This window comes from Falco cherrug, chromosome 3 (genome assembly GCF_023634085.1).
Source record: "Falco cherrug isolate bFalChe1 chromosome 3, bFalChe1.pri, whole genome shotgun sequence".
NCBI lineage: Eukaryota > Metazoa > Chordata > Aves > Falconiformes > Falconidae > Falco > Falco cherrug.
Genome location: NC_073699.1, coordinates 117,672,478 through 117,699,061, shown reverse-complemented (window position 1 = coordinate 117,699,061; position 26,584 = coordinate 117,672,478). Strand labels below are relative to the sequence as shown.

The 26,584-nt window shown below is 47.1% G+C and overlaps 2 protein-coding genes across 7 annotated transcripts; one reads left to right on the top strand and one right to left on the bottom strand.

The window, feature by feature from the left end:
* Positions 1 to 454: 454 nt before the first annotated feature.
* Positions 455 to 22,919, bottom strand: KPNA6 (karyopherin subunit alpha 6). 6 transcript variants are annotated; one of them, XM_055705226.1, is made up of 15 exons: positions 22,793 to 22,912; positions 21,997 to 22,279; positions 10,497 to 10,723; positions 9,751 to 9,846; positions 9,351 to 9,450; positions 8,952 to 9,046; positions 7,755 to 7,886; positions 7,439 to 7,527; positions 6,321 to 6,420; positions 5,127 to 5,290; positions 4,232 to 4,310; positions 4,013 to 4,138; positions 3,285 to 3,412; positions 2,609 to 2,787; positions 455 to 1,572 (listed from the first exon to the last, which is right to left on the bottom strand). In XM_055705226.1, exons 3-15 carry the CDS (start codon positions 10,716 to 10,718, stop codon positions 1,388 to 1,390), a joined length of 1,695 nt encoding a protein of 564 aa, XP_055561201.1. In that variant the 5' UTR covers positions 10,719 to 10,723; positions 21,997 to 22,279; positions 22,793 to 22,912; the 3' UTR covers positions 455 to 1,387. The 6 variants fall into 6 exon arrangements, with proteins under 6 accessions (XP_055561201.1, XP_055561199.1, XP_055561203.1 ...); XM_055705224.1 differs by lacking the exon at positions 21,997 to 22,279 and having other exon boundaries at positions 22,793 to 22,919; XM_055705228.1 differs by lacking the exon at positions 21,997 to 22,279 and having other exon boundaries at positions 10,590 to 10,723; positions 22,793 to 22,919.
* Positions 22,920 to 24,942: 2,023 nt separating this feature from the next.
* Positions 24,943 to 26,511, top strand: TSSK3 (testis specific serine kinase 3). Its single transcript, XM_005432769.1, has 2 exons — positions 24,943 to 25,087; positions 25,850 to 26,511. Exons 1-2 carry the CDS (start codon positions 24,943 to 24,945, stop codon positions 26,509 to 26,511), a joined length of 807 nt encoding a protein of 268 aa, XP_005432826.1.
* The last annotated feature ends 73 nt before the right edge of the window (positions 26,512 to 26,584 follow it).

Below are 26,584 nucleotides of genomic sequence, written 5' to 3'. Positions count from 1 at the left end.
CCTGGTGTGTCAGCCTTTGCGCCATGAAGTCTCAGCTAAGTGACTCCAGCCTGGCAGAGGTGTTTGACAGCTCTACAGTGGCTGATACAGTACGTGAGTAAACAAAGGAAAAGAAGCAGGACCACCAGTGAGTCGGGGCCGTCGCTTCCAGGTGTGCCCACCTCACAGCGCTCTATTTACATAAATTACAGAAATTTCATATATATTTTTCTCTGAAGCCCAATTAGACAAATATCTACCTATATATAATATAAAAAATACAGAGATTTAACTTTTTTTTTTTTTGAAGTAAAATGTACATGATCCAACTGTGAGCAGGAGGTAAACCTGAAAACTCAGGCCTGTTGCTACTGAAGTTAATACCACACACTGCTGTCAAGTGTAGCTACATCCTCTTCCTCCAACCCATAAAATGATCCACCCCAACCCAAGTCAGAAAAAAAAAAAACCACCACCCCAGAAGTCAAAACATGTTTTCATGGAAAAAAAAAAATACAATATTTCAAGTAAAGATGAAGATGGGTTTTCACCATTTCAACAGTTCTGTGACGTCAGTCAGTAGCAATGCAAACAAAGCCTGTGCAACAGCAGCTGTGCTTCCCATTTCAAAAACCACTCAAGCATCCTGCCCTCTTCATAGTTACCATCTTTGGGGTCTTGTTGCCTTTTTTTTTTTTTTTATTTTCTCCTTGTAAATACCACTAGCAGTTCTTCAAAAAAACAAAACAAAACCAAAAAAAAAAAATCTAGACAAAGGGAAGAAGCCTTCCCCCCAGAAAAATATTCCCAGGAGTGGGAGAACTTCTCATTTCTCTGTCCATTTACAGTATATTTCAGGGGAACTTGGCCCAGGTTCAACAGGACTGTCCGCTGAAGGAGGGGCGCAGAAAGGCCAGGGCTAAGCTTTGCTCTTGGCAAATTAGAGTCTTTAATAAAGAGTAACATGTGCAAAAAAAATTAAATAGATCAACCCAGGTTTCCAGAATTATTGTTGTCAGAATGCTTACTTTCTATGTGTGTTCTTACCCAACCCGATGCTGGAATCTCAATTAAGTACCCAAGGTAAGAAGTGACATTTGGAAGAGATCACCACAAAGAAAAATATAACCCAAGAGGTGCAGTCTGTTACCTCAGTGTCCTTCCTCCACCCAGATGCCAGCTTTAAAGACACGTATGCAGCAGCAAAAAGAAAAGTGTAAGAACATCCCCTTCTCTTCATGAGGACAAAGCACTGTTGCTAGTTGTTTGAAGGAAGAAGAGTTTTCTAACAGGTGGAGTGGGTGCTCAGCCTTCCATTTGCGAGGAGGGGATGGGTGATCAGCTGCTCCCAGTTGCTTTCTGGCAAGGTTGTGGTGTTCTTCCCCCCCCTCCCCACCCCGCGGGCACATTATAGCTGGAAACCTTCCATGGGGGCTTCAGGTTGCTGGAAGATGAATTGCTGCTGGTTCTCATCTACCTGGGGAGCTAAAGCGGAGTCATCCTCTACTCCAAAGTAGTGCTCAATCAAGTCAAAGGCCTTCTGGTAGATCTCTTGGTTCTCGTGGCTCTGTAGGAACTCTATCTTATCCAAACCTTGGAGGGGAAAAAAAAAAAAAAAGTGGAATGCAATGAAACAAGGAGATCTTGATATTTGCACTGTCCCACATCCATCCTCCCACCCTTGCCCCCGTTCACTGCAAGAACCTTTGTCTGTGTTAAGATTTGCATTTTTGTGAGCAGCACTGACATCTAAAGCTAACTATTCCAAAGCTGCTTGGGATTTCATCTGTATCAGGCAGCGTTAATGTCTTTTTCAATAGTAGGTTTTGCTGACACAGCTAAAGCAGATGTGCTCCCAGCTCCCTGCTGGAGACTGAATGAGATTGCAGTGAAATTAAAACAACTGGCCCTGAACAGTTTGGTAGTTACAGGGGGTAGGGAGGAGAAGGAAGCAGAGCCAGTTCCAGTAGCCTCCAGCAGAAGGGCAGCAACAGCTTTAGCTGTCCTAATTAAATTCACTGCCGAACAGAAAGCACCCAAGCACAATATACTCTCAAGAATTTCAAGAATTATTCTTACTGGGAGAATCAGGACACACAATGTAAGAGTCAGTGAGAGGGCAAATCAGACACTGGCAGCATACAGGGAGTTTCAGACCAAAATAGGAACTGCTCCTCAATGCATTAAGAGCAGGACAAAAAAAACCACCAAATTAAGGCACTCCAGGGAAAGTTGAGTCTCTCTGGATTTCTACTATACATCTACAGTGTAGAACCAGGTACAGTTAGAGCAATCTTAGACCCAGAAGTGTCACTTTTACTTAGCTCAGCTTATTTCTGATTAATACTCCCAACTGGTGCAAGCCACAATTATCAGCTTGGCCTCCAGGTCTAGGAAGCTGGGATCAGAAGTATGACAGTTTTTACTTCCAGGTATTTTTGTCCTACACCCAATCGTTAAGAGTCTAAAAAGACAAGATTACTGGAGCAAATACTGGCTAGTTTGGAATATATTGGATCCCTTAACACAGCAGAAAAGCAACCAAAAAAAGCCTAGTATAGTAGACACCTGTCAATACATCCTGTGGCATTCAAGGTCAATAGCACCGAGGCCACCAGCCACAACCTACCATAGGCCTCCTCGATCAGGCTACAGTACGGGTTGATGCCTGTCCCACTCTGGTTGGCCTCCTGCTCTCCAAGCCTCAGTATGTTCTCCAGGCCGTTCAATGCCACCTGAACAATCTTGGAGTCCATGACAGTCAGCAGGTCACAAAGAGGCTTGATACAACCCAAGTTTACCAAGTATCTGAAGAGAGAGGACCAAAACCATACACTTGTTCAGGATCTGGCAAGCATCACCTCTGCTCAGTTAGCAAAAGCAAGGGAAACGAGTCAAAGTACAATTAAGTTAACGTATATATTTACTGTTCTGCAAGGTTAATTCTTAGCCATTTATTTGCATTTGTATACACACCCCCTCTAAGAAACCTGCTAACTCCCTTTGAAATCCAGGTGCTACTCAAATTAAGTTTAAGCTGTCATCAAGTTTGGACATTTAGCCTAGTTAAGATAACTAAGGGGTGGGGGGGTGGGGGGGAGAGAAAGTAGTCTGGACTGGCTTATCCTTATTCAGAAGGAAGCTACGGTTTACAGCACAGTATACAATCCAGCTACAGCTTTGTCTGTGTCTCAGCTACTCTCCTGGAGATTCTCCAGATTACTCCCTTTAATTGTCTTGCAGTTCCCATAAAGACAAGGCTACCATAGCTAAAGTTTTCCCCTAAGAGCAGCCACAGGGAGTACCTGATCTGTTCGGGAGTTCCTCCTGACGTTGCGTTTGTAATGGCCCATGCTGCCTCTTTCCTCGTGCGGAATTCTGCTTTCTGCAAGATTTCTATCAGTACAGGGAAAATGTTTGCATCTATGACTGCCTGGGGAAGAAAAAAAAAAAAGTAGTAAGAAGTTGAATTGGCAACATGGTTTCTAAAAGGCTATTAACAACCTGAAAGAAACATCTACTTCCATTTTCCAACGTAAAAGAACTTTTCAAGCCATACCCTTCAGCTATTCCTCCATTTCATCCCTCAGCCAAATCCTATTAATGCTAGATGTTCAGTTCCTTAACTGGCACAGCGGACAATCCCTATTATTGCATCAATACTGTAGGAGTGCTTTCATCACTTATCTGCCTTTGTATGTAGGTCATTAAAAGGATAATTAAAACTCCACAAGCTCCAGCTTTTCAAAGGGGTATCTCTAATTGAGCATGGAGAAACAGGGGCTGGATCTCCTCTTATTCCATCGATCCAACCTGTGGGACTCATTTCAGGCTAGTCCTTCATGGTACAATTAGCAAGCTTTTTTTAGCTCTTGTTTGGCAGATGGCTGGGAGCAGCAAATTTGCAAATTACTGCAGAGTAAGAGATAGGAACAAAACCAGCTTCTAAGTGTCAGATCAGAAAAAAGTTGCAAATTCTTAATGCCAAGCTTGGAACGTGGGATCATGACAGGTGAGCTGGAGAAGACTGTACCTGTATTTGTGCTCTGTTTCCCGCTGTGATGTTGGATATAGTCCAGCAGGCTTCTTTCCTGATTGACTCCTTGGGGCTACTTAATAAATGAAGGAGACAAGGCAGAGCTGAACAATTCAGAATCACCTTTTGAGAAAAGAAAGCAGAAGTGAGATCACCGGTCTCGGGTACAGAGGTGATGGGCACTACATTGCCCTGAAGGACAGCCGTGTCCCTCACCTGGGTCTGGATGTCATCCCCTGTCACGATGTTGCCAACTGCTCGCAGAGCTGGGGAGGCCACTTTGTAGTCGTTGTGCCTGCAGGGAAAATGGTGCAAGGACACAAACACAACTATTACATCACACGCACCTGGATATTTAGAAGATTCTCTCCCCAGTATCTCCTGCATTATTTACTTAGAATTCCATCCCCTGGCATACAGAAACACACCAAGTTGGCCATATTGCCACTGGATAAGCAAACTGAAAATGAAGGTGCAATACAGACAGTTTTCATCCTTTACGTGCCAATTCCATCACCATCACCTTCAGCTTAATTACAGATCTTACCTTTTACATATCCCTCCTGAACAAAGATGTTAACCCCATGACAACACCCAGAATTTTTCAGGAGAACCTTGGAAGCAAGTATCTTACAGTTCTACCAGTTCTGAAGATGCTAAAGAGAAGAGGCTCATTCAAACTGCACACAGCAAACATTTTTGTCCAAATTTCCAAACAGATATCAGAGAAACAAAACCAAGCTGACTTTTGCTAGACATTATTCTTGCCATCTTCGATTTGCCTAGTAACTAGGCTTCCATAAGCACATTTGAAGTTTGAAAGCACAGGACACTCTGGAGTCCTCTCTCCTTTCACAGACTAGAAGTCTCAGTCTGACTTCTCTTCAATAAGTTCTTCCAGGCATTTCTCTCAGAAAGAAAAGCCAGTAAACTCCAGCTCTCAGCCTGCTTCAGGCCCTGTACTGCTCCAAAGTCAGCTCAGGCACCCATCACCTGGATCCTGCGCACATGAGAGGTGTGAAGAGTGCTTTGACGGGTTTTGATATGAACCCATGCTCAGCCACACGCTTCCCAGTCTCACTGGGCTGAAGCAACAAGACAAGGTACTTACATTAACAGCTCCACCAGTCGCCGACACACTCCCGAGTCAATAACTGCTTGAATTTTCTCATTGGGGCCATCTGATAAGTAGGAAAGAGCCCAGCATGCATCCGCCAGCAAGTCAGAGTCACTGTTGAATAATAATCGGGACAACACTGGCAGGCACGGAGATACCTACAACAACAACCACCAGCCCAGAAGGTTAATCACATCCTGTCAAGGACCGCCACATCTGCATGCAAACACCACACGGTTATGCTGACTGGGAAGATAAGCCCTGGATGTCCACAGCTGCCCTCCCCAAAGTCAGCAGCTTCCTTGTTGGTTCATGTACCTCATAATCACAGTGTCTAAAGTTACCTCCACAGCCTTATTGCTAAACTAAAATTACATTGGTTCCTCCAGGACCAAGTCTAGACTCCTGAGACGAGTGCTACTGTGCATGCTGTCATTTGGAAGCTCCTTACATGTCTTATGTAAGAGTACTGCTCCATTTCTTATTCTTAATAACCCTAAATAGCTCAGCATTCAGAGCAACAGCCATCAACAGCTACACCTCCGAGTACTTCAATAATTTAGATGTGGTTTTATATTCACACTCAATTCAGATGTCATCCCTCACCACAGGCTTCCCAGCTTTGACACTCAAGCTTTCACTTAAAAAAAAAAGTGAAAGCACATTGATCTTAAAACATTTTTGTTCTACCAAAGAAGGATGAGACACCTGAAAGGCCAGCAGAACCTTTTGTTAGTGCTAGTAGCACACCAGGAAAGGGAAAGAGGAAAGCTACCACAGCTCCCACGTAGCTACAGGAGTCCTGTTTTGTAGCATTTAGAGGTCTCAGAATCAAGTTTTCAGTCACAATTCGAGCAAAGTCTCAAAAATGCAGAGTTCCTAAAAAAAGCGTTTAGAAAAGCCCACAGTGTGTGTATGCTACCTTGCAGGGAAGCCTGGGCTTGCCCCTTATTTGAGGGGTCCAGCTGATGGGCTGCCAACACGGAATTTTCAGCAGAAAGGCTGGCAGAAAATCAAACAGGCACTCAAACATCTGCTGAACAGTGCCATCGAGCTCAGGAGGAAAAGCCTCACCCTGTTCCCTCCCAGAATGACTTACAGAAGTCCAACAGCCAAAAATAATTTAGACAAACAGCTTCACTGGGGATCTCCCCATCACCTGTCTGCCAACAAGGGATTTATTCTCACCTTATCAAACTCAGGTGGTGGACTCTTTCCTCTGCACAAGTTTGACAAGGCCCAGACAGCATTTCGTGTCATTGTCAACCTGGTGGACTTCGTAAGGAGCCTAAAGAGACAGTTACCATGAATTATAATCCTTCATGCAGACGCCAGCAAGGAAATCAAAAGAACAAAAACGAGTATGATTTTAAGGAATTCAAACCACTATTCCACTGGCTGTAGCTCAAGCTATGCTGCTTGTCACTTGAACCTCTCAGTAAGCAAGAAGAGAAGTGACATGCAACTACTTCTTCGGATAAATAGCTATTATTCCTAACAACGTCAAGTGACACGGGTCAGAAGGCAAGCTCCACATTAGACAAGTTGCAGAAGGAAGGGCAAGTTAGTCAAGTGCAGTTCCAAGTTCAAGTTCAGCCCAGGCAGACACTCACACCCCTATGTGAGGTCGGACAGTCCTCACTAGAGACCGACTGACACAAACCACGGTCTCTCAGCTCCCATGAGGACAGCAAGTCCTGTGGGCTGAGGACTTCAGTCAACAATCACTGCTGACAGGTGACTGACAGAAGTAGCAGTACAAGCCACGGCATTTGTGACAAAGCATCAGTTTGCCAGGGACAGGATAAAGTCAAGATGGATTCTTTCCAGAGCAACCAGAGCACATGCCTGACAGCCAGATCTTCTGACTACGGTGGGTATGCACCACACCGGAGCTGCAGAGGCAAGGTGGGGTACAGAGACCTGTGCCTTTTCCTCAGCCCTAGAGGAGCCCACTCAGACAAGCACCTGGAGTCCGTAGCACAAGCACAAAGAGCAGGCACCTGGAGGGACACGCAGTGAAAACAGCAAGTCTGGTGACTTCAGAAAGACAAGCGCGCTGCAACAGCACCCGCTTCAGATTCAGAGCGGTGTAAAGGTTTGTGAGAAGGCATGTTATCTACCAAGTCCCACGCTACTGATCAGATCCTTGTCTCAACTGCCAGTTTATCTGGTACCAATGGTTTGATTCCCAGTGATCACCGCCACACATTGCTAGGGAATCTATTCGCCCAGCTCAAATATTGCTCTGCTGCAGTACAGTGGGACTTCAAGAACTGTATTGGCAAGTATTCATGGCTACTCACATTAATAAGGGAGGAAGAATAGCGCAGTTAAGGACATAATCTCTACAGACAGAGCTGTCTCCAGCAATGTTCCCCAATGCCCAGACAGCCTGGAAGGAAACAGCAACAGTTTTAGCATTCACGCAGTTTCTGAACAGAGGAAGAAAGGGTAGTGTGCTAAGAAAGCATTTTCCTGTAATTCCAGTCAAACAGTACTTCAATTTGTGGTCTGGAGCCAGCTGTTAGACACTGGTCACTCATTTTAAACACTGCATTTTTATTATGTGCAAGCCACTGTGTTTCTCTCCCTAACCCCAAAGTAGGAAATGAACCTTACCTGTTCTTGAACATCCTCAAAGTCAGAGTTTAACAGCTCTATAAATATAGGAACTGCCCCAGCCTCAATTACTATTTTTGTTTGTTGAGAAGTTCCTGATGCAATATTCGTCAATGCCCACGCCGCTTCAAACTGAAACAAGCAAATAAGTGACAAAAATAATAAATCCTGATTTCACAAAATATATGCCATTAAATTTTGGTTATAATTCTTTCAACTTCTACTAAAAGGTTGTGAAAGAAAGAAAGCATACCACAACAGGACACCTCAATACTCAAAGGAAAAGGAAAGGATTTTATTTTATTGAGCAATACAAAAGCCACATCTGCTAAATGCCTTCTCAGAGGCTATAGCTTATCAAAGGATTAGCAAGTGAAGGCATCACCAGTCACACCACATCATTTCACCTACACAAGCATTTTCCAGCAAGAAAAGTGAAGCCACATAGCCCATAAACACATGTGGAGTAGAAAGTTTTCTATACCTAGTGCAGACTAGCCAGTTCTAGCCCACCCTCTCATCTGGCCAGCACCACAAAGATGCCTTGAGTTCAAGTGAAGCTGAGCAGCAAGCTCCCTGCTTTTGCCACTCGGGTTTAAAAAGAGATTTCCATTCAGTTCTTCTTGAAAGCCCCTACAATCCATGGCCTTGGGCCAGAAGAGAGGAAGAAAGATGAAGGCAGTCATCAACTCGGATCAAATTCCATGTATGGAAGTATCTTTAACCCCTACAAAGTAACTATAGTTATTACCAAGCTGGAAGGAATCTCAAGAAGCCATCTAGTCTGTCCCTCTGCCCCACGGCAGGATCAGCACTACCTAACCCATTTCCAACAGACTCTTAGTTTGTATTTAAAAGTCTCCAATAATGGAGGTTTTTTCCTCACAGAATTTCTTCCTACACATTTATTCCATGGCTCCACTACCTCCCAGCAGAAATATCAGACACAGGAAGGCCAAATTCTTTTCCGCTGCAGCTGAACTATGTTGGTTTTGCCAGCATTCTTTCAAGAATTTAGAGCAATTTATAATTTCCTTTTTTGCCTAAGCCTTACGTTCTCTCCTATACATCGTATAACCTGTGTCTTTTAGATTTAAGACACCACTTTTCCCTGAGAGCACCTGTGGGTTCATGTTGCTAAGCTGCGAAGGTTAAACAGCTACATGCCATGAAGAATTCATAACCCATCTCCTTTACCTGTAGTGTGCAATTTTCACTTCTTTTCAGGAATTCGACAAATCTGTCCACCACTCCCTGAGTGTTTATCACTTCATCTATCGGAGGATTCGGCTCTGAAACAGCAAGGCAGCATCAAAACTGTATATAGGTCTAATGCAGGGGAATAACAAGCATGAACTATTACTGAATTGAATGATCTCAAGCTGTACTGAGTTCAGCAGGACAAGTCTCCGGAATCACTTTCTGTACAATTCATACAACTGTAAATCATTAGCAATATAATAGATCATCAAGTTTCTAGATTTCACTTTCTTGCCCCAAGCTCAAAGCTGCCAAACTTCTGTATAATACATGTGCAAAAATGCTTGCAAAAGAAAAGCTACATCAGATCCCATGGCAGGGATAAGTTCTTTTTACCTTTGGAGAGCAACTTCCTGAATTTCTGAGTAGTTGCTAGCTGTAGATCAGGGTCATCTGAGAAAAGCATCTCTACCATCTCTCTCGTGATCACTCCCTCCTGAAAAGATGCAAAGGGGGACAGAACAATGGTTCCATTTCACACTGAGATTATTTAAGGCATCACAGTCACAACAGCCTACTGTGATTTTTGTGCTTAGCTAGTAATCCAAAGCTTCAAAATTTGAGATTACAGCACACTATTTACTTCCTGGCAAACCTCTCCAGTTCACGGTAGTAATATTTCCAACATTCCCAAAAGCAAGAACTAAAAAAAAACCACTGAAGTTTGTCAGCTCTATGCAGTCCACAGTATTAAGTCTATCCGAAGGCGCAACTGCAACAAGGAAAGGCACCTTACCCCACATGTTGTGGAACTAACATAAGAATCCACAAGGAGACTATCAAACATGGAGGCATCTTCATTGATCAACTCCACATTTCTTCTTTTAAAGAGCTAGTGGGGAACAAAACACAGGAGTCATTATTAGAAAGCAATGACGAACAGTCTTCAAAACTAGACATTCCTGTTCCTCAAACAAGATACAGTCAGCTTGACTGAACGCAACCTGAATAGGGAAGCGGTCATTAATAACAGCTCTGCACTCTGAAGACTAGTTTGGCATACAAACCCCAATAATAAAACACGCCAAGTCTTGCCCTCAGATATGCAAATGCACAAGTCACCGAGACACTGGTACAAGCAAGTGCAGAATTTGACCTAACAAGTTAGGGAAACTGGGGAGAAGGCAGCTTGTAGATGGTACACTAACAGAGCAAGTATTTAGTCTGAGCCACACACATCACCTGGAAATCACCTCTTACTTTCATAGCCCTCCAAGCCAAAAAAATCAGCTCAGAATTAAGAAATATATGCAGCCCATACTTTCACTTGCTCTTCCTGCTTCTCAAGGAAATAACCCCATTCGCCAATTAATCCAAAAAACCCCTTGAAAAACAAGGATCTGTGAATAAAAACCTCCAGTACCCCAAGGACAAAGCACCTGGAGAGCTCTTGATGTGAGCTACACTCTGTACTAGGTACAAAGAAAAAGAGAAAAGCAAGATCTGAGTTAGAACAGGAAAACAAGAGGACTGCCAACGAACCTTATTGCACAGATCCTTGAAGATTCCAGTTTGGCAGCAGCACAATCCTGGTTGTGTTAAGGCTGTACACAAGCTAGTCAAGATGACAGTTACCTGTTGCTCTCGTTTCTGTTTGCGCAGCTGAATTCCTTCCTCTTCTCTTCTCCGACGCATTTCCTCAGGATTTAGGGCTTTGTTCTTGTAACTCTTCATTCGATAGTTATCCTTCGCAGGACTCGCCATGGTTTCTGTGAAGAGGAAGAAAAACCCCATCTGTTTCAGATTTCTTGTCACTCTGCTCCTTTACCCACACATCCTTTCTGACAAGGAAGCCTGTGCACACGAAGCAGCATGGAACAGCCAGATTAAACAAACTTACTTGCAAGAGCTGGTCTCTAACACTCAAGTAGAAGCTTCAAGTTGGAATATGATCCTAACCTTAGCTCCTGTGATATACCGTTAAGGCAAAAGTGTTACAAAGTTTCTAGGAAGCAAAAGAATAGATTTACTGTTCCAAAAGGAACCTGGATTCAACTTTGTAATACTGAGCACGTTACCCAGGTGAAAGGTGTCTATTCCAAGAGCCCCACTGTCCTCAGGAGGGTTGTAACTAAATTCTACTTTGTTTTTAGTAGAAATTATTTCCCTTGTATCATCACAGCATAAACCACACCCTGATTTTTTCTCCCCAAGTTTCAGAGGTGCACGGTGCATGAATGGCAAAAATACAACAGAACTCACAGCAAACTAAGGCCTCGATTTTACAGTAACAATAAGAATGCTGCAAAAAGCAAAGCTGTCCATAACATATAGGCCACGTCTGTCCCACCAGGTTACTGCAAGTGTGCAGTACCTGACCTACTTATTTTGCTGCTTCATATCTGACTAATGCGGTACTTCAAACTGGATTACTTGTGTACTTGCCTCCTAGTCAGGGAAGTGACACTCCACTATTTGGCACAGTTAAAGGCAACCAAGGCCAAGCAGTAACCTGAGCACAGAAGGATATAAATTCCTCAGGCTGCATCCAGCTGTAATCCACTGTTTCAACCACATCCACTCCTTTTCTACATCTTTCCAAACTCTCCCTTTTTCCCCCGTTTATGACAGATTATTTGCGTAATACCTGTGCCTTTCTCAGGGCACTAAGGAAGCAACCATGATACACAACAGAGTGCTCAGTAACCTTGAGAGCAACTTACTCCTCTGCAGAAGTCTGCTGGCCACTATCTTTGTTTTCTTCTAACTGCTAAGGGCAGGTGGAAGAAGTGTCCTGTGGAAGTATGCAGTACTACCTCCTTACCTCTCCTCTTTCAAGCTTTAAGCACTCCTCAGCCACATTGCTTACAAGAAGTTTCAGGCTGACTTATCAATTGCCTCCAGCCATTCTGGAGTCCTTCCAAGATCAGCTGGAGAAGTTTCAGACCTTACTGCCCTCCTACTAAGAAAGCCCACAGCCAAGCCAAAGAAAAAAAACCTGACACATACAGTGTACAAATATCCAACATTTCATTGCCATGGAAAGAGGAAACAACTAGGAAAAAAACCCCGTATTTTAACAGGAGAGCAAAAAAAAAAAACACCCCAACTTCCAGTTCTACTGTTTCCCCAAAACAGCTAAAAAGACACCAAGCATTGTGGAAAAAAAATGCTATTTCACAGCATCTGCTTCCTAAGAGGGCAATCTCTTCCCTAGCCAAAACTTCAAGAGGACATTCTTCTGAAAAGCAACGGATCGAGAAAAAACTCCACCAAACCCCAAGTTCCTCTGGTGATTTACACTGTAATAGAGAGGCATGTCCCTGGCAAACAGCCCTGACCCCACGCTGCTCAGAGTTGTGAAACAGTTTTGAAGCTCATCAGCCAACAGCTGCACCCAAAGACAACGCCAGGCTTGAAGAGGTGCAGCATGATGGGTTGCAAGTTTATTGGCACCTCTGAAGCTAAAAACAAACCACCAACCTCAACTCTTCGGCAGTAAAAGCTGTATTCCAGTGCCAGGTTAGAAAGTCTTTTTCAGTAACTTGCTTAGGGCAAAGTAGCCAGAAGTTGTAAGAAAAAAGGACTACATCATGCTGAGCACCACTAAAGAAAAGGCATAGAGCCTCAAAACTGATTGTAGGGTTGAAGCAATCAACTTACAATAGGTCTTGCAAAATCTTGAGCCTTACAGAAGTTTACCTTTCTTAAATACTCCATTTTATAAGGTCTGTCCTCAATAAAGCCAAGGCAAGAAACCTACTCACACCACACTACACACGGCAGCTGGACTGTACCTGACAGCCTTACTACGAAGCCTCTATTAAACCACTAATTTTTTTCCTGAGTTCATTTCTCATGAATTTCAGAGGAAGAGCTGGCCTGTCTCTAAAGGCATTTGACAGTACTTTCCAAAAGACCATTTACATGGCAAAGTGCAGAGATTGAAGATCACAGGAACTATGCAACCGCTCCCACTCATCCATCCCTCTTCCCAGCAGCACTGTATGGCAAGACTGAAGAATTTTTAAATTCTTTTTAACTGGAAAGCAGTTAATTCAGAAGACAGAAGATTTTAAAAAAATCTACAGGCTTTAAATGCTTATATCTGATTTTACAGTAGCAAGGTGTGTCATCTACATATACATTTTAATTCAGAAAGTGTATTTAACTAGCACTGCTATGTCACTGTATTCATATTACTACCCAACGCTAATGGCTGGTACAGCCACACAAAAGAGTTGCTATCTTAATTCTGAAGATTACAACAGAATCCCTAACAAAGACAAATTAGTTACCTCCCTTTGGAAAGTGAAGCCTCCAATTCAAAGGTAGTTTTTAAAGAAAAGGAAGACAAAAAAGTGATTAAATGACTTAACAGTATACACAGGATTTCCAGCCAGTTAGTCATATAAATAGCTAAGTGACACATGACAGTTCAGCTGCCTCTAAACTTGCACAACCCCACTCAGCTGGGCACACCCTGGACCCTGCTCTGGGTGTCCAGAAAAGAGCCAGAGACACTCAGACGTGCTGCAAAGTCTCAGAGCACATTCAGCATGCTCATCAGCTTGTGTGGTTTAAGGATTTGTATTTCCAGAGCATCAAGAACACTGCTATACTGCAGGGAAGCCCCAGATACAACTAGCCCCTGAAGAGGGATTTTTCACATCAGCGGTGTAACAGCACATCACTGTGCAACGGTCTCTCTGGCACTTAATTTCCTATTTTCTCTTGCACACATTTCTCTCTTCAGATGATTTCCATTGACTTTTTCCAGTCCATCATCTGTGTCAATACTTTAATGACATCAGAATGCTAATTTGCGACATTATACCCCATTTCCATGGCAATGGATCAATGTCACAAATGCAGGATTATGACTTCACAGTGAACTCAGCAAATGCTGTAGGCACCACGGACTGCAGCAAGCCCAAACACATGAAACAAAACAGACAGCAGGATGCCAGGCACGTACAAATTCTTTACTCATAGTGTTTTGGTACAAAACATCTAGCTCATCCAGTGTATCTGCAAGTCGCGCTTTGTTATTAACTATTAAATTCTATCAGTGTGAATACCCGCAGAACAATCCCACTAAACCAGACTATTGGAGTAACCCGGACTGTCAGGTTAGGGAAAGCAATCACCTGCTCAGACACGAGTGATGCACAGAAGATACTCAAAAGACAGATTTTTCACATTGCACCTGAGAAGTTTCACTTTTACAGAAAAGCCCTCGACTGTAAAGTGGCAGTGGAAACTTAACTAGAGCAAGTTTCTTTAACTGCTCTAAAGTTTTAGCTGCTGCATTTAGGCAGCTCTGATTTTAACCTCTACAAAATGCTGTACTACTGGGACAGCACCTCGCATTGCACTTCTCCTAGGACAGTTTTTTCTTCTTTAAGAACCAGCTAAGCCCTGCCTTAAATCAAGATAGTATCAGCTCACACCCTAGAATTACAAAATTGTTCTGATGTTGTTCCAGCCAGAACTCCAGGGCTCCAAGCTTACCTGCAGCACACTCCAAGGAAGCTGGGCAACAAGGCTTTTTCCTTCTATACCGCAGCAGCTCACCCGGAGCAATTTGCGCAGCCTGCAGCTGCTCCCGGTCCCCCTTTTTCCCCTGAGACCACACCAAACAGACTGCACACCAGATAAACCGTTCTGGCAGTGCCTGCAGCCTGCTCACCACTTATCTCTCCCCAGAAGCCGCCCCCCTGACCATCCTCCTGGCACGACAGGTACAGGTACCCGTTCATGTGATGGGGAAAGGCTGCAGGCACCCAAGCACGGGTGCCTGAGGAGGCACAGTGCTGTGAGCCCATCTAGCAACTTGCTGAAGAAAGGGGACAGGCTTACTGCCCATCTTCCAAATACTTCAGTACATGGCAATGCAAGAGGGGCATGCAGGCATTTGGACAGTATGGCCAGACACACAGGCCCAGCATTGTCCCTTCACAGCAGGCACAAAACCGTATTTTCGCCCCCAGAGCAAGCTAAGCTCAAGCCTGTCTGCCCAGGTGCCTGCCTGCGTGGGAGCAGGACTGTTGCAAGGGCCAGAGCTTGCCCTGTTCTACTAGAATATCAGCACAGCATGAATATATTGTCAGAAAAGAAAGGAAAACAACAAGAATTAGGACAGAATTAGAATGAGGCACGCCCTCCACCAGTGGAAACAGTAACATAGCTTTTCCAAAAACAGCAAAAGCTAGTCCAGCTACTTCAGTTTCAGGGCCTTGCTTATTATACTTCATTCCTACCATTCTAGCCTCCTGCTGCAAGAGACAGCTTAGTTTTCTAGGAATCTGTTTTTCTCCAAGTCCAGCATCCCTTTGATTACCCTGGAACAGGACAATCTGTACCTTTTCCTTTTTCACTGGTCGATTAGAACAGACTACTCCAAGTCCCTTTGAAGCACCCGTGCTTCCTCAGCAGTATTTTGCCATCCCTGACCACTGCTTACAGAGGGGCTCTGGGTGTGCACCACACTTACCTCAGCCTCTTCGATTCACCTTCCCTAGGGCAGAGTTAAAAAATGCAGAGGTAAAAGCTTGTACTGTGTTAAAAAACTGACTCTGCAGAGCTTTGAACCCATTTCTTCCCAACACCTCTGCAGACCAAACGCTTCCACAAATCTACACGAGTTTTAACACTGTTTCCAAATAGGAAGAACACTTGAGTATCTGCTGTTTACAACAAAACCTCACAGAGTTCACTCAAGAAAACAGTGAACGTAAGACTTGCAAGACTGACTTGATTTAAAATAGCACTTCTGACCGAGCCTGGTCTGCTCTAGGAATCCCCTGACCTCACATGGTACCCCAAGTCACTGCCTTTTGTACCCAAGTATCTCCCTGCATTAGTGAACTTTATTCACAGTAGCTCCACAGAAAAAAAAAAAGTGACAGTATTTGCATCTCAGTAGTTCTCCTATCGAGCATCCAAGCTCTGCACCTTGAATCAGATCTGCCAACTATTAGCCCCAAGATGCCAAATCAGGCATTAAATTCAGTGCTAACATGAGACATTAAATAGAGTAAGGATTATCAGCCTGCATACATAAAGATTTATTTCTATATCCTGAACACGTAACAGCAGGTAACCCTGGCTCTGAAGGACAAATTTTTAACTCCATTTGTACATGTCTGATGATTTACTTTAATAAAGCATAGCTGTGTAAAGCTTTGCTCAGGCACCTCAGAGACCAGGCAGACATAAAAAACAAAACACTTGGAAGTCTTGGATCAGAGGCTCTGTCCCAAGGAAAACAGCAGCAATTGGAAAACTTGGCAGAATGGCCAAAAGGGAACATGTACTGTCAGAAATTTTTTAGCTACGCAAGTGGCTCTGCAGGGTGACATGCTCAAGGGAAGTCTGTAACTCGTTTAGGGACGGCCCATGAAGCCACTACCCGCCCAGCTGCAAACGAGGACTGAGATTGAAGCAGCATCTCCATCATCCTGAGCCAGAAAGAGAGACAAGGCAAGTATCAGACAAGTAACTCTGCTCACTATGAACTAGGCATGAGTAAATGGCCATGATCATCTCCTAAGGTCATTTCAGAACATGAAGCAATTAGCTGCCTTTCCAGGTCCATATTAAGTGCACATGTAAGCCCAAGACTGGTACATCTTTCAGGACTGAAAGCATCGATGAGTTAAAACACAGTTTTATAACTTGTTTTAGAAGACTGTTTGCCTACATCCTCAAAACTCACACTACTAAAAGCCCACATGAAACCAATCAACTTCCCCATTATTCTTTCTTAGTCTCCCCAGAGAAAAAAATTGCCTAAGTGGGATTTAAAGCCACTATGAGATCATGCCTCCTAGCATACAGCACTCCTTTGGCATACACACTAAGAAGTCCCCATGTCAACAATTACTGAATGCTAACACCTTTGGAATCAAATTATTAATAAAAATCCGTCCATTAAAGCCAAAGCAAGGCTTTATTAGGCTAATAATTTATGCTGGGAATGACTTCAGGTGTTCTGTGAGCTGAGAATCCTCTTACAAGAGCTACAGAAACAAACTTACGGATGAAGCTTAACTGAACAATATCTTTACAATTCCTTGTGCAAAGGAAACCTCCTCAGGACATGGAAGAAACTTGCCTCCTGTTTTGTTGGCAATGGTTGGTCTCACTGAGGGGAAAAAAAAAAAATCCTCCAGCTGTCATGTAAACCAAAGAATTACTAGTACAGTTGCCACACTCATACTGAATGACCATGAGGTATTTACCACTTTAAAGAAAGGGAAAAACAGTGTGAAAGTTTGACTTTGAAGGCTCAGCAGAGCACTTAAATCCTGTAAGCATCCACATAAAAGCCAACACACGCCACAGTAGTTCAGCCAGAAAACTAATTCCAGGGTCATTACTGCCACGCCAAGATTATAACGGCTTCTTAATGTTACTGGATCAGAAACCCACCCTTGCTTCTTTCCAGATGACACTCTACCCATTTCTCCGCATTACCAAAAGCATTTACTTCATACATTTTTCTCAGCTGCTGATTGAAGCCTCCAAGCTGAGTCACTGCAGGGACTCACACATCTAAATCAGGACTTGTGCTGCTGAGTCAGGCCGAAGTGGCAGAGCAGAGAAACAGTTACGCTGACAGATCTGACAAGGCCTTTTTTAAGCCAAAACACCCTTTCACAAAGGTAATCTTCATAAGATATCTATTACAGCGCTGTTGCTGGGCATAAGACACATACCTAAGGCAAAGCCTGGCCAGCCAGGAAGACTGACAGCCACGTGTTTGGAGCGGAGAAGGGTAGCAGAATTATGCAAGTGTAAATGAATACACTTGATGAACTCCATCAGCACTGCTCTGCCAATTAGTGCCCACTGGGTACATTTCAAAGCTTCCCAGCCCTGAGCAAGCGCTGGGCCAAATGACCTCCAAAGGCCCCTTCCAACCTTAGTTTTCACTGTGACAGTATAAACTTGGTCAATCACAATTAACCCCCCCCTAAATTTGTCAGTAGTAGCAAGACACGCTCAGTGAACTCTGTTTCATTTGACTGGCCTTACTGACTATATTCTTTGGGGTTTTCCTACCCAGCAGGAAGTTTCTCCATTTCATATGCTTACCTGAAAACCCAGAGGAACCTCCCATCTCCTCCTGCCTCCCCGTCTGCACAGGCTCCGAGCTAAACATATATTCCTACAGCATCATACTCCTGCTGCAAGAAAAATCTAGCAGCAGCACAGGAATGGTTACTACTCTTTGCTGCCCTTGGTCTCCTCATTTTCTCAGAGTCACCAAGTTGCATAGAGAGAGAGAGATAAACCACATCACATTCATATAAGTCACCACCACCCCGTGCCAGGGTGCCAAGGAGGTTCAGAAATGGAAAAAGGAAAAATAGGACTTCTCCACAACAGTCACCAGGACAGTAAGCTCGGTAGGTGTCTTTCTCTGCAGGGTCTATGTTCAACAAAATGCCTGTGCGTTCAACACTGTGCCCTTCAGGAACAGAAGACAGCTGAAGCAAACTGATTTAGCAATAGTAGATATCAGAGAAGTTTGGATCACACAAAGAAAATGAACCTTACCTTAGAAGTAACTTAGGAGTACTTAGAAGTGTTAAATCAGAGGTGTAAGTCTAGTCACCTCTGCAACAATGTTAAAAACTCCATGTGATACTCAAGCTATCTCAAATTACAGTAACTGAGGCATTTCTTTAAAAAAAAAAATAAATAATCAAAGCATTTGCGATATTTTTGGCTCTGAGGAGGAGGGGCCTGTAAGAATATGCTGATCATCTTCTGAGGCTGCACACAAGTCAGTGGGAAGTGGACATCAGGCTGACTACAGGTTATTGCTTCATGAACCCACATTTCTCCAGAAGGCTTAATAGTTAACACTCATAACTCAAAAAGCACTTGTTATTTCTGCAGTCAGCTACCCAATACAGCTCACACGAACACACTGACAGCGAAACGCTGGAAACGATTCAGCGTTCAGGTACTGCATGTCAGTTTTGAACATAGTTTTTTATTGCTATCATCTACTTACAACTGAAAAGAAAATCTCTGGCCACTTCTGCATTCACCCTCTCATTGACTCTTTGTCAGACTATCACCAAAGCCGCTGCTTTAAGTGGAAAAAACCCAAACCTTCAATGCAAGAGACAAGTAAACAGTATTAGGCATTTCTGAAGTGTTTCAAACTCCAAAGTGTCTCTCTTCATCTAGCCAAGTATATCAACGTTAATCACCGGTTTCCTCGTAAAGAGCGTCACTTTATTATTAGCAATGCTTACGTGAATTTTGTTCCTTCCATCTCCCACTGGCGAAGGAGTTCCTTAACTTAGAGAACAGAAACAAAAATTCTTCAGAAACTCAGATACGTAATGCATTTTACAGCACTCTATAGACGTATCTTCAGTCAATTCTTACGAGCTTAAGAACTCGCTTTGCAAGATAGCATAAGGATTCGTCCTGACAGAAACTACAGATATGGATCTATTAATATCTCTAGAGGATTCTCTTCCAGAAAGCGTCCAGGACAACTTTATGATTTCAGTTGAAACTACAGAAAGAGAAGCTTAAATAATCTGTCCTTCTTACATACTAATTAAATGAAGTTAATTATAATAAATACATAAAAGTAGTTGAATTACCTGTACAGACTGTATAAAAAAGCTCTGAACTGCTACCAGAAATTAGCCAAGAACAGATGCTTATACTGAACGTGTCACTTGATATTTTGCAGTGAAGAAAAAACCGAATCAGTTCATTTGTTCAGAAGACAGCAGAGGGACAAGGAAGTTAAACAGTTGTGCCTACAGAAGAACCACTACCTAAGAAGCCCTGTCAAATAAACAGCAACACAAGACAATCCCTCTACAGCCCTGGAATTACCCCAGCTGCTGTTAAACCCTGGCAAAGTGGCCAAGTTCTGTCATCCTGTCACTTGTGCAGGTCTATTTTGCACGTTCACTCTGCTGCTTTTATATTCTCACACAAGTTATTTGGGCGTTTACTGCAAATAAGCACACGCAGAGCCAGTTCTCTTTCAGAGCAGTCTTAAACCCAGCCCGCCACCGTCCTCTGGCCAGGCACTTCGCACAGAGTACATGCTGTGCTAGTAAAACGCTTATCCATGCAGCTATTTGGCTCTCTAGTGCAGCAGCCACCATTGGCTTGTTCCCTTCTGGTTTAGCTACCAAAAGCCAGTGATGTGATATCACTACTGGAATGTGCAACAGCTTCGCTGATGGTGCTGGCTGTGGCGGGGGAAGGGAAAAGCAAAATATCTCTTTGGGGAAAATTAACAGTCCTACAGCACACTTGTCCTTCACTAGGGTCAGTCTGAGATTAGGTTTCCTTTTAGGTTATCCATCGCTGATGTAGAAAGAACCCACCTATTCCTCGGTTCAGGTCTTGATACACGTTAATTTCAATTCTACCTCCTCCTGATCTTTTCAGCCCTCCCAAAAAGAACGGTTTGGGGGCTTTAAGTCCTCTTCCACCTGATTTACACATTCTGAGGCATTCAGATTTCCTGAAGAGTGGACTGATCAAGTACAACAGTCTGTCACCTGAGGTCAGAGAGTCCTTTGTAGAAGTTCTTAAAACAGGGATTAAATCCTCAACTAAGTCAACTCACACTTGACCCGTGAGAGTTATAGGAGGTTAAAAACAACCAGAAATAGTCAGAGACAATTACAAAGGGCTATAAAAATCCAACAACCTCATCCTTCCCAACATGTGCTTTGCTCCAGAAACAAACAATACTGTCTGATTTGCTAAGCAAATTTGAGTTTATCTGGACTTCACTAACACAACGGTTTAAAGCTGAAAGGCTGAAGGCATTAGTACTTTCACTATTACACTATTTTAATGATCAAGCTCCCCTTCACAAAGTTCATGTTTGCTCTCCTGAACACAAGCAAACAAAGCAAAATAGCCAAAAAACCTAGTTAAATTCATCAGCCACAAAAGTTTTATTAAGAATCAAGCATTACATACTTCTCCACAGGCTAAACAGCACTATAAAAGCATTTAAACACATCATTTGCATAGCAAACGAAGAATGAACTGATGAGCATTTCTAACAACACAGGCAAGACCAATATCACAACTACTTAGGAACACTGTGGCACTCTCAGCCTGCACCATAGAAGAAGGGGGGGAATGATGTTGCACTGCCACCATTTAGTCCTATTAACCTAAAGCAATGAAAAAGCAGTCTCAGTTTATTTTAAAAGTCAAGAAAAAGTTACATCAGGATAATTCAAATGAAGGGGAGTATTAAATTCTTGCTGTCAGAAAAACACCTGCTTCAAATTCCAAGAAGCAATGGGGAGGCAGTGGTGGGAAGCTCCTTTGCATGGACATCCTCAGCTCCAGATAACACAGGCCGTTTTCAGACGTTGACCGAAAGGCCCAAGGACATTCTTCTACTCAAAGTTACCAGGCAAGATTTTACATCTCAAGCTATAAATTAAGTTTTAAAAACCGTTCTGGACTGGGAGGTGCTGCAGCCATAGACTTGCAACCAGCAACTTTTCCCAGAACATCACAGGAGGGATTTGAAGATGGCAGGAGAGTGTCTGATGAGATCATTTTGATCAAGCTGGATCCCACCCCAAAGGTCATTTTTAAGACTTTCAAAGGCAAGTCTGGTTAAAAGACAATACTGCAGGTGAAGATGAGGAAGACCCTAATGCTTAGTTCTCAGAAGATTTTTACTCTGCTCTGTAGAGAATATGCCTGGCTTTCCCATTCACCTCATCCATTCAAATCCTGTCTTACTACTTGAAGCCTCAAGAAAAAAGAAAAAGTCACCTCTCCTCCCCAGGCAGGGAGCTTCAATTTCAGGCTTTGCTGAAAGCGACAAGAGCCCACTGCTATTAAAGTACTTTTTGAAGGACAATACTCCTTCAACGTAGATTTCATTGCAGCTAACAGAGAGAGCTACCTGCTACTTCTCTTAAGTATATTTAATGGTACTGCCTACAAAGATGCAAACTCCTCTACTATGCTTCTTTCCTGCACAGTGTCAGGAGACGTGTCTGCTTACATTGCCCATGGGGACGTGCCACACGGGGACAGCCTTGATAAGCTTGACACCGCTGCTGAAGTTTTATTTCGTGAAAGCTACAATGGCCGAGGTCCTGCTGGGTTATTACAACGGTGGACAGGTGTGTCGGACCACACTGGCACAAGGTCCTAAACTCTTTCAGACTTCAGGATTTAATTGACACAAAGACCGGGGATGTGACAGCACATCACACACTGACGAAGCTCCAGGTGCAGCAGCTCCTCTCCACCACCGCCACCGCCGGAGGCTTTTACCTTGGGGCCTGCAGCAGAAACAGCCCCCGACACCCAGCAACCCGATTACTGCCGCATTAATTACCCACCCGGACCCCCCTACCCCAGCCCGGGGCAGCCCAAGGCCCGAGCTGCCGGTCTCCGAGCGGCTGACAGCGCTGCCTAAGGCGGGCAACCGCCCTCCCCGGCAGCCCCCTGCCCCGGCGGCCTGGCCCTGGGGGCGGCCCCCGCCCCGAGCCCCCCTCAGCGGGAGCCCCCCGCGGGCCAGGCCGCGGGCAGCCGGCTCCGAGAGCCCTGCGCGGGGAAGGCCCCGCCGCGCCGGGATGACTCAGCGGCAGGGCCCGCAGCCCCCCGCCCCGCCAGGCCGCCCCGCCGCCGCTGAGGGGAGGCGCCCGGGGCTCCCGGTGCGGGACGCGGGCGGCACCAGGACGGGCCGGCCCCGCTGCCCCGGAGGCCGGCCGGCCCCTCCCCCGCGCCCCGCTCCCCGCGCCCCCCGCCCGCTGTCCTGCAGCCCCGACCGGCGGAATCGCGCCCGCCCTCACCCATCGCGGCTCCTCAGGCGGCGGCTCCTGAGCTGCGGCGGCCACAATATGGCGGGCCCGGAGAGGGAGGGCGAGCGGCGCGGACGGCGGCCGGAGCGGGACAAACCTCCCTCGCGCGGCGGGGCCCCGCCCCCCAGATGGGCGGGGCGGGCGGGGCGGGGCGGGGCGCTCCCCACGGGCGGCTGCGGTGCTCGGGCGCCCCCAGCGGGCGGGGGCGGCGCGGCAGGGACGGCGCCCGTGTTCACTCCTGTCCCCTCGTGTCTCCTCGTGTGTCCTGTCCCCTCGTGTCCCCTCGCCTCGTGCCCTGTCCCCTCGTGTCCCATCACCTGGTGTCCTGTCCCTCCTGTCCCGCCCTTTCGTGTCCCACCCCTCATCCCCATCCCCTCATGTCCCCTCTTGACCCATCACCTGGTGCCCCATCCCTCCTGTCCTGTCCCTTTGTGTCCCACCCCTCATCCCTGTCCTTTCATGTCCCCTTGTGTCTCATCACCTTGTGCCCTGTCCCCTTGTGTCCCATTGCTTCATGCCCTGTCCCCTCCCTCAGCTCCTGTCCCCTCATGTTCCATCACCTGGTGGGTGTCCTGTCCCTCCCGTGCTGTCCCCTCGTGTCCCACACCTCACTCCCTGTCCCCTCATGTCCCCTTGTGTCCTATCGCCTTGTGCCCTGTCCCTTCATGTCCTGTCCTGCCGTGTCCCCTCTCACCCCATGACCCCCCATGGCAAACACACCATAGCATGGGTTTTGAACACAAAACCGCTCTAAGATCTCCTTTTATTACAAAGTTCGTCCCCAGCCTGCGTCCTTGGCAGCGCTGCGGCTCTGGGGCCAGCGGTGGTGGGCGCAGGGACCGTCAGGCAGTGCGAGGCCGGCCTCTGCCTCCCATGGCGATGAATGTGTCAATGGGGACGTGGGGCAGCGTCAGGCAGTGGCTGCCAGGGCATCGCTGCAGCTGCCTGTGGGGAGGGAATAGTGTGAGGTCAGTGACATGGCACAGCACGGCATGGCACGAGCCAGCATGGCCTGGCACAGCACTGTCTGATATGGCGTGGCATGGCACAGCATGGCACAGCACAGCATGGCATGGCACAGCATAGCCTGGCACTATCCGATATGGCATGGCACTGTCTGATATGGCACAGCATGGCACGGCAAAGCATAGCATGGCATGGTGTGAGCCAGCATGGCCTGGAACAGCGTGGCCTGGCACAGCACAGCATGGTACTGTCTGATACGGCATGGCATGGCACAGCATGGTATGGCACTCTCTGATATGGCACAGCATGGCACGGCACAGCATGAGCCAGTATGGCACAGCACTGTCTGATATGACATGGCATGGCACAGCATGGCCTGGCACAACACAGCATGGCACTGTCTGATATGGCATGGCACAGTGCAGCACGGCATGCTATAGCATGAGCCAGCACGGCATGGCATAGCACGGTATGGCGCTGTCTGATATGGCATGGCATGGCACAGCATGAGCCAGCATGGCACGGCACAGCATGGCACACGGCACTGTCTGATATGACATGGCATGGTGCAGCACAGCACAGCATGGTGTGGCATGGCACAGTATGGCCTGGCACAGCACAGCATGGCACTGTCTGATATGGCATGGCACGGCATGGCATGGCACAGCACGGCACAGCATGGCACATCCCAGGAGGGCCTCCCCCTCCACGCCATCAGCCAATGCTTTTGGGAGCAAAATGAGCTGCATTTTGTTTGCTCTTGTTGCCGGCGGTCCTGCCCCCCCTTACCTCCCCGCAGCCTGCTCAGCGCCCGCCGGCCCCCATGTCTCGGGGGGCACCGCCGAGCTGGGGCAGTCGCCAGCCTCGACCGGGAACCTGCGCACCTGCGGCAGCCGCCGGGAGCTCATGGCCGGGCCCTGGGTGCGTCTGACCGGCGAGAAGCGGGTGGGTGACCGGGCGAGCGCGAGACCCCCGGCAACGAGAGCACAAGGGGACCACGGGGAGAGCCCACCCAGCGCACCCCGGCTCACCAAGACAACCCTGAGTGACACCACCCGGCTGCATCACAATGCCCCCCCCAGGCTTTAAAGGGTCCCTCTGTGCCCCCCCCCGGGCTGTTGCAGAGTCGCTGCTGGGTGAACTGGGGGAGCAAAGGGTCCCAGCCCCACGAGGACATGGAGGGGTTTCTGCTTGCCCATGGCTACCAGCTCAGCAGGACCCTTGGGGAGGGGACCTACTCCAAGGTGAAGGAGGCTTTTTCCCAAAAGCACCAGAAGAAAGTGGCAATTAAAATAATTGATAAGAAGGAAGTTCCAGAAGGTAAGAGGTGACCCCGAAAGGGCTCCAGGCTGAGGCACTGTTCCTCCCTGGAGGCTTTGAATTCCCAGTAGAAAACTGGTTTCCCACCCTGGCTGCCTGGGAGCGAGGGGGCAGGTTGTGCTGGGGGGTCCTGTGGTGCTGGAGGGTCCTACAGTGCCGAGGGTCCCGTGATGCCAGGGGGTCCCATGGTGCTGGGGGATCCTGTGGTGCTGGAGGGTCCCACGGTGCTGGGACGTCCCGCAGTGCTGGAGGGTCCTGTGGTGCCAGGGGGTCCCACAGTGCTGGGGGGTCCTGTGGTGCTGGAGGGTCCCACGGTGCCAGGGGTCCCGTGGTGCCAGAGGGTCCTGCAGTGCCAGAGGATCCCGCAGTGCCGGGTGGGTCCCGTGGTGCTGGGGGGTCCCGTGGTGCCAGAGGTTCCTGCGGTGCCAGAGGGTCCCGCGGTGCCGGGGGGTCCCGCAGTGCCGGGGGGTCCTGCGGTGCTGGGGGGTCCCGCAGTGCCGGGGGGTCCCGCAGTGCAGCTCAGGGCTGCAGCCTGGGGAGCAGGACCTGGTTAGGTGGCCGCTGCTCCGACCGCAAGGAGGGCAAAGCGCTGCTGGAGCCCAGCATCCCGCCCCAGCGAGCAGCCGCGGGGATCGGTGCCAGGCCGTAAGGAAACAGGGACCCCCGGAATGAGCCCTCTCCCTCTGCCGAGCGCCGCAGGGGTGCCCAGAGCCAGCCGCTCAGGGACAGCCCCGTGAGCAAACCCCCCTCCTCTCTCGGCAGACTTCATTCACAAATTCCTGCCCCGGGAGCTCCAGATCGTCAAGTGCTTGAACCACAGGAACATCATCCGCGTGCACGAGATGCTAAAATCCACCAAGGGGAAGATCTGCCTCGTGATGGAGCTGGCGGAGGACGGGGACATCTTTGACTATGTGCTCCGCGAGGGTCCCCTGCCCGAGCCCCGTGCCAGGGCGCTTTTCCACCAGCTGGTCGAGGCCATCTGGTACTGCCACGACAGCGGGGTGGTCCACCGCGACCTCAAGTGCGAGAATGCCCTGCTGCAGGGCAACACCTTGAAGCTGACGGATTTTGGCTTTGCTAAGCTGCTCCCCAGGGACCGCCGGGAGCTGAGCTGGACCTTCTGCGGCAGCACAGCCTACGCGGCGCCCGAGGTGCTGCAGGGCATACCCCACGACAGCTGCAAAGGCGACATCTGGAGCATGGGCATCATCCTCTACATCCTGCTCTGCGCGCGCATGCCCTTCGACAACACCAACATCCCACAGATGCTGCACCAGCAGCAGAAAGGTGTCTCTGTCCCTGGGCACCTGGGCATCTCCAAGGAGTGCCAGAACCTCCTGAGAATGCTTCTGGAACCAGACGCAACCCTGAGACCCTCCATCGAGGTGGTCAGCAGGCACCCGTGGCTCACTAACCCCTGAGAAGAGCCTGCCCTGCTCACCATGAACGGAACAGATAGTTTCTAAGTTTTTTATAAATTTGCTGTTGTTTTCC

Coding starts and splice junctions, on each gene's coding strand:
- KPNA6 (XM_055705224.1), bottom strand. Junction 4,311..5,126: donor CGACTGGTGGAGCTGTTAAT/GTAAGTACCTTG, acceptor TTTTCCCTGCAG/GCACAACGACTACAAAGTGG. Junction 4,139..4,231: donor GGGATGACATCCAGACCCAG/GTGAGGGACACG, acceptor TTTTCTCAAAAG/GTGATTCTGAATTGTTCAGC.
- TSSK3 (XM_005432769.1), top strand. CDS start 24,943: ATGGAGGGGTTTCTGCTTGCCCATGGCTACCAGCTCAGCAGGACCCTT. Junction 25,088..25,849: donor TAAGAAGGAAGTTCCAGAAG/GTAAGAGGTGAC, acceptor CTCTCTCGGCAG/ACTTCATTCACAAATTCCTG.